At 36.0% G+C, this 11,142-nt stretch overlaps 1 protein-coding gene across 1 annotated transcript; it reads right to left on the bottom strand.

Annotated features, from left to right (window-relative positions):
- Positions 1 to 911: 911 nt before the first annotated feature.
- On the bottom strand, positions 912 to 10,801 carry f11r.1 (F11 receptor, tandem duplicate 1). The gene is made up of 10 exons (XM_008427671.2): positions 10,347 to 10,801; positions 5,809 to 5,874; positions 4,965 to 5,081; positions 4,402 to 4,548; positions 2,866 to 3,068; positions 2,668 to 2,770; positions 2,434 to 2,541; positions 2,103 to 2,115; positions 1,287 to 1,356; positions 912 to 1,202 (listed from the first exon to the last, which is right to left on the bottom strand). Exons 1-10 carry the CDS (start codon positions 10,390 to 10,392, stop codon positions 1,167 to 1,169), a joined length of 909 nt encoding a protein of 302 aa, XP_008425893.1. The 5' UTR covers positions 10,393 to 10,801; the 3' UTR covers positions 912 to 1,166.
- Between the last annotated feature and the right edge of the window lie 341 nt (positions 10,802 to 11,142).

The raw sequence follows: 11,142 nt of genomic DNA, 5'->3' as shown, positions 1-11,142 counted from the left end.
CCTTCCCAAAAGCAGCGTTTAGTAATACATGATTCGGGTGACATCACAGAAGGCATAATCTTGCTGATCAGAGGTTTTTGGTACGTCACTTTGTGGCGTTATAGTTGTTTTCACCTTCACCAAATTAAACATTTTGACCTCTTTAAGTAAGCTACCATCATCATATATCAGTGATAACCAAATCCTTCTACATTTTTTTTACTTAAATTTCAGACTCCACAACCTGTATTTGCCAGGTTGTTTATTAAGTATAACTTATGAGAAAGAAAGAATAAATTATAAACCAGATGACAATTTATTAACTTTTATTTTATACATAAACAGACAAATCAATAATTGCAAAATGTCTAAAAAATAACCAAAAAAAACAAAAGAAAAAAAACAAAAAACTGTTCCCCTATACATATATTGACTGTTGTGTTGACAACCTTCAGACCACTAACTTTAAGACCTGAGTAGTGTTAAAGCAAAACATTTTATAATTTGTGTTTCCAGAGTTAGAAACAAGATGAAATATAAGTGTTCAATTTAAATGACAGCTTTAGGTTTAGCTGCGATCCAAATACATAAAGGTCAAAAATTAAAAGTAAGACATTTAAACCACAGGGCAAACTACTGAACATTTCTAGCTCCAAACACAAGGCAGATTTTGTAATTACTATAAAAATCTCAAACTAATAAAATGTATTGTTGCAGAAGAGGTGAGATAAAAATACAAAAACCCTAACAGCACAGATACAGTGTTATATTTTAGCAGTATTTAACAGAGATCGCCGGTAAATGAGTTCAGCTGTATCATGCTTTGTGCGTTTAAATAGACTCCAAGCCTTTGTTCCTTAATCAGTACTTGGTGATAGTTTAAAAGGAAAATTATCAATGGAAAAAATAATTTAGTAGCTGGAAGACAAAAAGAACACAAACATTAGCTTTAATCAGTAGCAGAAACATGCTGGCAGACAAAAACAGCAGATAGAAGATACATTTAATCTAAACCTATAAATGTACAAAATGGTTCCTTAAAAATCTTACATGGGTGACAGTGAAATCATTATCTGAGGAGAATCAAAATGGTTTGTAAAAACAGCACTGAAAGCACAAATACAAAAAAAAAAAAAAAAAAAAAAATCAAAGACAAATATTTAACAGAGGTTTCCGACTGCCGCCTGCTACACCACAAATGACGACTTTTGTTTGAAATCCCCCTGAGGAACACAGCAAAACTCAAGTCATTTTCACAAGATGAAAATAACTATATTATTTTTAAAATAAAGATGGATTTTACTTACATCATCTTCCTCCCCACCACCACCACCATACACTGATGGAGGTTTGTAGGCCGCACTTGACTGCTTGTTGCTGGGGGTAAACAAGAAAATATCAAATAGAGGAATCAAATTAATAGTTGTGTTGGAATCTGAAGCTTAGGGAATAAAAATAAAAAAATATATATGAAATACATGAATTGTACAAAACTTTAGAAAAAAACAACCTAAAATCTAGCTGATACATGGCTGCGTTGTCTCACACAAATCAACTGAACGGTTTTCTTTGAAATGGGGTCAATTCATTTTCAGTGCCTTGCAAAAATATTCAATGCCATCAACTTTTTCATAGTTTGTAACATTGCAACAGGAAAAAATTTGACTTATTGGGATTTTAAGGTAATCGAGTTGAAGGAAAATTATATTTTTAAGAAATGAAAGGAAAGAACATTGATTTCCAAGCTGTCTGTTCAGAAGTTTACATGACTAATATTCTCCAGCAGACCTCTCAGGCCTTAAACTGAACAGGCTTTCAGTTGCTGGGTCTGAATACATGTGCATACCACTCTTAACATTTTGAAATAAATGAAAAACATTTTATTTACAGTTGACAATTTGCTGTACTTGGCTGCCCAAGGTATGTCCAATAAAATCCCAATGACACACACTGAAGTTTGTAGTCAGATTGTGATAGAAAGTAAAAAGTTAAACCACTCTGGACACTTTTAATTAAATTATAATAGCATAAAACCCAGACCTGTTTAGGTAACTGGTTTGCAGTAACTCAAACTAACAATGCACTTTGTGAAAATGGAAAACAAATTAAGAAAATTCTCTTACCTTTCAGTTTTCACTGCAATATAGAGGGAGGAAGAGAATAAAAGCCAATTTAGTAAAACACTTGGTAAATTATAAAAATGTAAATGTATAACCTTCACAGCCTACATCTGACATATGATAAGCTAATTACAACTGTGACAAAATGTGCAAAATGAAAATTCAACTCCAACTTGGTAACCTAAAAAGACATGTGTGCGTTTTTGTCAGCTGCTAACTTTGTTACTTTCCATTTCTGCTTAGGATTAGGCATCTTCAGATATCCTGTCACTACAGCATAATCACAATAAACCTCTGAATACCAAGAGGTTTTGGAATACTACTGAAAACTTACAGGGAAGATATCCTTTCTTGTTGGCAAACCAAAGGCCGAATATCAAAAGGCCCAACAACAGAAGGCCAAAGATTACCCCGGCAACAATTCCTCCAGTGTTTATGTCACCTTGAAGAAAACATCACATTGAAAATCATGAGAAATAAATTTTTAAACAATTTGCTAACATTTCCACATTTCACTGAACTTTCTAACTCTGTCAAATCGGAGCTACAGAGAAAGGGGAGAACTTACGGACTTCCATCTTTACACTTTTGCAGCGCTGGGAAGGACCGGCCTCGTTGCTCACCTCGCAGTAGTATTCCCCAGTGTCCATCTTGGTCACAGAAGGAAACACCTATATCCATACAAGTCATTTCATTACACAGCAAGTCCACAAAAAGAATGTAAAAGATGGGCATATGTAATGCAGCGTAATGGAGCATAGCCGACCAGCATTCCTGTTTTTGTATCCAGCTTGTAGGTGGCGTTTTTGAAGGCAACATTGGTGCTCGGGTCGGCAGGAAGGAGGGTGGTGCCTTTGTACCAGCTGTATGTTGGTGGCGGTGAACCGTTAGGATCATGGCAGGTAAGGGTGGCGCGTGTATTCGTCGTCACTGTTTGGGGGATTCCACAGTTTGGTACAGATGGCGGCACTGCGAAATACAAAAAAAAAAAAATTAAATACAAAGACAGACCTGGAGCATTTTTATATATTTTGTGCGCTTGAGTTAAAACTGATAAGACTGGTAGTAATTTTCCAAATTAGTAATAATTTTTATTCATGGTAGCTTATTGTGAGCATGCCTTCTGTTCTCAGTATGTTTTCCTACAGCATCTAGAAGTTTGCAGAATTTTACTCTGATTCCTTTACATCTTATAAATTCGCACAATTCAATAAAATGATATGAAACCAAGTTAAAATGCTTTTTTCCCTTCCTGAATCAGCTGTAATTCTCAGAAACATGCCATTTCTGAATCTTTCATTCTCTCACAATTTCAAAGTTGTATTTGCTATGCAAACCAAATTAGATTGGAAGAATGTTGAAGCTGTAAGAAGACTGGATTTAAGATAAATGGGATTATTAGAGATAAAACAGACGATTTGTACAAATAAAAGTTTGCATAAGTCTTTGTAGTAGCACACTGCAGTTTCAAAGTTCAGAAAAATGTAATTTACTAGGTAATATTTGACACTTTATGGGACACACTATTAGTTATTCCTGTCTTAGGAAGTATGCAAGCTCTCTTTGCGGTTTAGTAATAAATTTAAAAGATAACCCTGTTAAAGCACTGTTGTATTCTGTGTAAGACATAACTAGGCCTGTCACAATAAACAATAAATCAATTAATCACATGATAAATTCACAAGTTCAGTTTCATTTGCATGATTTATCGTTTTTTTCTTTCTACCAAAAATTGGATGATAAAAGTCTTCAATCTGGTGTTTTAGTCTTAACTAAAGGCCAATTTTGTTTCATATTTAATTTCATTTGATTTTTTCTGTTGTTTATTTCAAATATTTAAAATGTCTTCCAGTTCCAGTGTTAAATGTTCACTAAAATGTAAAGTTTGTTCATCTTTGAGAATGTGTTCTTGCATTATTATGCCTTTACCATAATATTGTTTGAAAATTGTCTCAGAGCAACAATATTATCGTTTATCACAATAACTTCCGGGACAATTTATCGTCCAGCAAAATTTGTTATTCTCACCATTACTAAACATCAACAAATACATTTGCATCAATGAACAAAGTTCTACAACCATCATTTTAATTAGGAACATAATAATTAATCCATTTTGATAAATGATAACTAGTTAATTTCAACAGATTTCAAACTTCTTCATTTTATAGTTACTCTACCTTGTGATTATTGTCTCCTAAACTAACCAAGTGAGGAAAGGTTCGAATTGAAATTAGAAAAGGATACAAAATTATTAGTGCCTACAATAATAAAGCAAATGTGTCGTTTCAGGAACGCTTACCCAGAACAGTCAGAACCACCTTGGCACTCTTAGGCGTGCTACTGGCGCTGGACACATCACAGTAATACACGCCGTTATCCTTACTGGTCACTTTGGAGAATCTCAAATTTGTGTTGCTGTATATTGTTACGCGATTGGCGTATGAATCTGTGGAGAAGAAGTACAATTACAGTGTTAAGAAACTAAATGCATTTATCAAAGCACTAGTGCAGGTTTCTTAGCTCTAATTTTAAGCTGGACTTGATCGATAAAAAATACATTAGTGTAAATTCTATGTCTCAGTTATAAATTCAGGGACAATTTTTCATTAATTCCTAAGATATATTCTTGTAGTTACCAATAGAATAATTCTTTTAGTACAGTTATTTTTATTTTTAAATACATGCAATGTTAAGGATTGCGTAAACATTAAAATTGATGACAAGTCGTAGCGAAAATTCAGTTGGTGTTGGTTAAAATTATTATTTTCTTTAAATAAATTGCATGAATAAATTGTTGAACATGTAATACATAGGCATTGGTAAAGTTTTCTAAACTCCACTGACAGAAGTCAATCCACTTACCTGTTATTTTTTTGTCAAACATTACATAGCCTGCTGAGCCTTTTGAGTCTACGAATCTCCACTCTATCCTGGGATCTGAACCAAAGTCTGCTGTAAAGGAGCAGGTCATGTCCACACCTGGAAAAATCAATAATTCACATCACTACAGCTGTGAAAGAAACACAATTTGTGAAGCAGAATTTCAAAAGCAAGTTTTAATTGAGAGCATTCTGTCAGTGGCTTTGTTGCCACAAGACTGGCTGTTTATACTAAACCTTAAGTCACTACTTTTATTCTTTTCTAAAAGTAATAATAATTTGAGTGTGGCGACACACACACAGGAATATCAGCCCCAGTTTTCATATCAGTATATCACTAAAAAATGTGTTTGAATGCATTTTTTTTTTTTTGCTTGAATGTCTTGTACAATCCGTTTGTCCCACTGCTGTGACCCAAATCAGCATAAAAACATCAGCAGACTGGCTGTTTGCCATCAGTTCACCGCAGATCCAATGCAAACTAAGCAATTAACAACGTGAAGTTTGGACTGCTGCTTTTTATAAGTTACAACAGAAAACTGCTTTGTGTCACTGTGTTGGTGGTGGGCGGTATTGGGCTTCGGGTAGAAAAGGCCAACTATGTGTATGAATTGCTCACTGCAATCGATCTGTATTTTAAACTGCTAAAATCAAGAAATAATGTCCAACATTATTTAAATGCAGCAATAAACTCAGCATTACCACAGCATCAAGTCAAACGAAACTTGTCATAAAAAGAAACCAGATGGAGATTTTGTCATAATTAAAGCAGCAGTAACATGATGCAGTCATGTAACCAGTGTATTCACAAATATATTTAGGCTCACCTTCATTTTCTTTTACTTTCGGAGTTGGAGTTGTGGTTGTGACGTCAAAACCTTTTCCATCTAAACCTAGGTAAAATAATACATATATTTAAAATTAAGATTACATTTGACATACGCTAAAATGCAGACACATGAGCAGAAAGGGTGACAACATTTATTTTTTAGATTGAGAAAGGTGACATCCATTAAAAAGTAACAACACAATAATAAACACCATCAGGTGGTAAGTAAAGTCCTGAACTCCCATCATCTGTGGTCAGAGTTGTGCTTGACAAGGCTTTAAAAAAAATGCAGTGATGAGAAAAAAAAAAGGAGAAAACTAGGGCAGAAAATGATTAGTGATGCAAACTGTAATTGATTGCGTTACGCTGTTAAAATAAAACTTATACAACATGAGTGGGCTGCCAAGTAGATAAAATACAAACATTTTGAAGACGCAACAGATGCAATGCAAAGTGCAAAAATGCCTCAGTTTAAAATTATTCAACAATGTTTTATGTACTAAATGACTGACTGTCACTTTGACCAGCAGAGGCTCTGCATTCAGGAAGGAGGCAAGGCAAGAAAATGCAGTCGAGGTGGATTTATTTAGAGCAGCAGGTCACAGTTACACCAACACCCATTTCCCAGTGAGACAAAGAAGCTGGCATTTATACCTGAGGCAAGTTGACCACTTATACCGAGTAAAGGGGTGATCAAAAAAGAACAAACAAGAAACAAGCACTACTTACACAAACCTAACAAAACAATTAATGGTACCAACAAACATTTACATGCATGTAAATCATTAGAGCTGAACTACCGTATTTTCCGCTCTATAAAGCACACCTAAAAACCTTCAATTTCCTCAAAAGTCGACAGTGCACCTTATAATCCGGTGCGCCTTATATATGGACCAATATTGAGCTACAACAGGTCTAACAACTACGGTAAGCAGCCGCCGACTTCATTTTCGCCCGTAGAAGCAGCGCGCGGTGCATGCTGGGATAGTTGTCAGAACACTGGTTTGTTAATAAAGTTTGACTGACCTATCTACCTACCGACCATCTAGAATCAGGTCGTCTGCAGGTCATTTAGCATCACGTTCTCCACGAACATGCTGTGTGCGAATGGAGAAGGGTCACCATCGTCCGGCCACACCCCGGCCCAGTCGCGGTAGGCTCTCCTCGCCGACCGGAGTCGGACCGTTTTGTTGACATTCCGTTTTAGTGCAGCTCCATCTAGTGGATGCATAACGCAACTCCAGCCTCTACTGTAGCGTCCATTCTATGCGCCTTATATATGAAAAAAAGTTTTAAAATAGGCCATTCATTGAAGGTGCGCCTTAGTGTGGAAAATACGGTAATCTAAGGTTAATCAAAGAATAAATTTAACTACAACTCCTCAGAGTATTACCGCTATTAATTGTAATGGTATGCTCCAACCTGCGACAGACTGGTGACCTGTTCAGGGTGACCCCGCCTCTCGCCCAGAACGTTAGCTGGAGATGGGCACCAGCAGCCCTCCCGACCCCACTAAGGGACAAGGTTGTAAAGAAAATGGATGGATGGTATGCTCCAGCAGCTTTTTAACAGCACTTGGAGCTCCCCTTGTTACGCAAGTAAGTATTTAAACAATTGGCGAACTCAAATTAAACCAATAGAAATCAGAAACTAGCTGACATTTTCCCCCACATTCTCCCTGAACAGGAAAAATGGCCAGTCTCTCTACCCGAAAGAATGTTTAACTAAATGTCAATGTAGCTAAAATAAAGAAGTGAAACAAAAAGTAAATAAACTAAACATAATATCAATAATCAATTAGGGATGGAACCCCTGGTCTTTATCACACTGACATTAATACAATTAATTAATATATGAATCCTTATAAATTAATAAAAATATAAAAAATTGCAAGCAATACATTTTCTCTGCACAGTCGTAATGTAAAAAAAAAAAATCTCTACTCAACTGTGGCTCAACACTCCCTTTCCAATTCCCATTACAACTTTACATGTTGTTACAGAAAACAAACAATGCAAAGAGGATGAAAGATCACACCCATGTACTTTTGGAGCATGCTCTGTGGCTGCCCCGCTCCACCGGAAGAGAAAAAAAAAAAAAAAAACCTCATTCCTTTGTTATGAGGGAGAAGCTTTCGGTGAAACCGTCAGCTGCCTGGGTGAAACTGGCTCCGTTGAGGCATGGCGCCACTTCCAAGACAGCCAAATTGTCCAAACTGATCGTCTGTCTTACGCCACATTTCATTATACTAATACTATTACATTAGAGGAGATCTCAAGCATGTCCCAACTTCCTTCACTGCAAACATGAAACGCTCAGCTGAAGCAGAGTGCTGCAAGACTCATTTACTTATTAACCAGGTGCAAACTCATGCTCCTCTTCTCAAATGAAAGGTATTAATAGAGCAACAATTACAAATTAATCCATGTCCTGGGTGTAGTATTTTGAATGTTACATCATGGATTTGTTATTGCTGGCATTTCAACAGCAGACATCTTTGAAGCCTGCAGGCGCTCCTCACAGGAAGGCTCGACCGAGATAATCGCACAGTCATAGTTTTGGTTTAGGGAGATAACTCTCCAAACAGAAACGACAGCAGCTCTCCCCCGCTTCCTTGTTTGTACAACTTGTGCGTTTCAGTGTGGGGACAATCTGTGTGTTTCAAAATAAAGCACAAAGAGTTCATTCAGGGTAGAGAGCATCCGAAAAGGCAGAGATGAAGTAACGGATTTAATAAGAGGCATTCAATCCTTTAAGACTTAAGGACACAGGGTTTCAAGTTCGGACACACTTGATTGAATCATGTGAATTAGCAGGACACTCATTTTAGTGTTGCAACAACAAACCACCCTGCGGCTCTCCCCTATTTTTAATAATAATGATCACATGAGTTGTGAAGGCTGCATGACATGACAGTTCTTGGGCAGTTTGGTGGGAATTTGGCTTAAGATTTATGGGAATAAATTGTGACATCACTGCAAAAAAAATGATACACTTTACAAGAAATATATTTTTTTAAATGTTCCCAAATCTTTCAGAGTCCAGCCCACAAAATAACCAGTGAAAGAGACATGTTACCTTGACTATCAGCTGACGATGCCAGAAATAATATACAAAATATAAGCAGCATCAAATACCAGCATATTCTCTCTCTCTCTTGTGCAGTTATTGTAATTTTCTTCTCATAAACATGAGAATTCATTTATTTTATTTGCGAGGGAATTTTCCACTTAGTCATGTCATTTTGGTGAAAGTTGTCAGAAAACTGAAAAGAATCTCAAGACCAAATATTTGTTCATTGGCAATTAAAGGTAGAGTCCCAAAACCCTTGAGTTAGAGAACATGTGTAAAGAATTAAATATCTTGTTCTATTAACAAAATATCATTGTAAAAATAGTTTTTAATCTATATCTTTACCATAATTTTCTATTAAATTAGTTTACACTACAAATGGTGTAATGCTTGATATTACCATAAAGTCATTCCAATATTCATAAATATATTATTCTAATTTTTTTATTACATTTACTATCATTTAATTTTTTATACTTACATTTATTTTACCATCATCTTTAACACCGCTGTATTTATTAGCCAAATATTTTCAAAGTCAGCTTTTATTTTTTACCAATGATATCATTATGGTCATGTACATTTTTTTTCATCTTCAACATATTTTATCATTTCCCAATTTTGATTAGGTTGTTAGAATTATAATTTTTACTTATCATAAACATGTTTTTTGATACACTTTTATTGTATGGCTTGACATTTGATAGCAAACGCCTCCACAACTCAAATAAAAAAATTTAAAAATCAATTTATCTTCTACACCAGTGTTTCCCAACCCTGGTCCTCAAGGCACACTGACCAGCATGTTTTAGATGTTCCCCTGCTTCAACACACCCCATTCAGATGACTGCAATTCAGGAAAACCCAGTTAATCAGCCATTAATTGAAATAATGTGTGCTGAAGCAGGACGACATCTAAAACATGCTGGTCAATGTGCCTTGAGGACCAGGGTTGGGAAACACTGTTTTACACTGTAATTTGTTTGCATTTATTTTATCTTCATATACTAATTGTTTTTACATCCATTTCTTTCATTTGTAATTTGATTATGATACTAGTTATCAGTTTTGAATCGTGTTTGTTTTTTTTTTTGATCAACTTAAAAAAGAAAAAAAGAAAAAAGCAAGCATTTTTTTGGCGTTTACCGATACATTTCAATATGGGCGTTGGTTGTACACTTTCCAGAAATTGTTATTGGCACAAACAACTCGCTGTTATATTAAAAAGCATCCAGTTTTGGAATATACATTTCAACTTACCATCTACATAAGTAAAAAAAAAAAAAAAAAAAAAAAAATACACTCAATGAAAGAAGAAAACAAAAAACTGGAACTTTTGAATACAACCGGCCAAACCTTCGCTACACTTTGTAGTAATACAGACAAGTTAGTGCCATCGCTTTACAATAAAACTTATTAACCCTCGATTAACTTTAAACAAGAAAAAGACTGAAAGCAGCTCACCTGTCGCGGCGCACAGGAACAAAAGCAGTGAAACGAGGCGCCCCATGTTTCTTCGCTGTTTTCTTTCACACACTCGGTCCTCTCCCGTATTTCTGCCTAAACTATGAAGATAAAGTTCCACAAAATAATCCTCACGTCGAGTAAACAGCTTAGTTTCGCTCTTTTGCTGCTTCTTTTCCAAGAACTTCACCAGCTCGAGCTGCTTCCCTCTCACCTGTAAAGCWGCAACCTAAGGTGACAACAAGAGCGCTCACTTCCGGGTTATCAGATCTCAACAGGTGACGTGACGACAGAGTGGAAAAACAGGTCGGGACTGAAACGAAGCCACCACATTTACACACAGGGGCAGGGAAAACAGAAGAGAACAGGACGAAGTAGAAGAAAACAAGAATCCTGTTTGAATTGTCCAGCTGCGTGGCCTGGGGGGTTCACGTCCACTGAGTTTTCTGTTTTTGTGTTGAAGGTGTGTAGCTTCCTTCCTTCCTCCCTTTCTCATTCTTGAGACGTTAAAGGTTATTATTCTTTTTGTGAGGTTTCCTCTCTTTCAGAGTGATGTTTGATCCCACATGTGTCCACTAACGTGGTAAAAGATTTGTATTTGCATAACCGACTTCTATTAAGAGTTAAAAATGTCACAATACAGCAGTGTCAGCTGAACACTGCTCATTCTCATGGACTCCCTGCAGTGGTGGGAAGTAACGAAGTACAAGTACTTCGTTACTGTACTTAAGTACAGTTTTCGTGTATCTGTACTTTACTTAAGTAGATTTAATAATGGGGACTTTCTACTTTTACT

The sequence above is a fragment of the Poecilia reticulata genome, linkage group LG14, assembly GCF_000633615.1.
Source record: "Poecilia reticulata strain Guanapo linkage group LG14, Guppy_female_1.0+MT, whole genome shotgun sequence".
In the NCBI taxonomy this organism is placed as follows: Eukaryota; Metazoa; Chordata; class Actinopteri; order Cyprinodontiformes; family Poeciliidae; genus Poecilia; species Poecilia reticulata.
This window is presented reverse-complemented; position numbering and strand designations above follow the sequence as displayed.

Excerpts from the sequence above, each read along its gene's own strand:
- f11r.1 (XM_008427671.2), bottom strand. The coding sequence starts at position 10,392 with ATGGGGCGCCTCGTTTCACTGCTTTTGTTCCTGTGCGCCGCGACAG. Across the intron at positions 3,069-4,401 it reads GGTGGTTCTGACTGTTCTGG|TGCCGCCATCTGTACCAAAC; the intron begins GTAAGCGTTCCT and ends TGTATTTCGCAG. Across the intron at positions 2,771-2,865 it reads ATACAAAAACAGGAATGCTG|GTGTTTCCTTCTGTGACCAA; the intron begins GTCGGCTATGCT and ends GTATGGATATAG.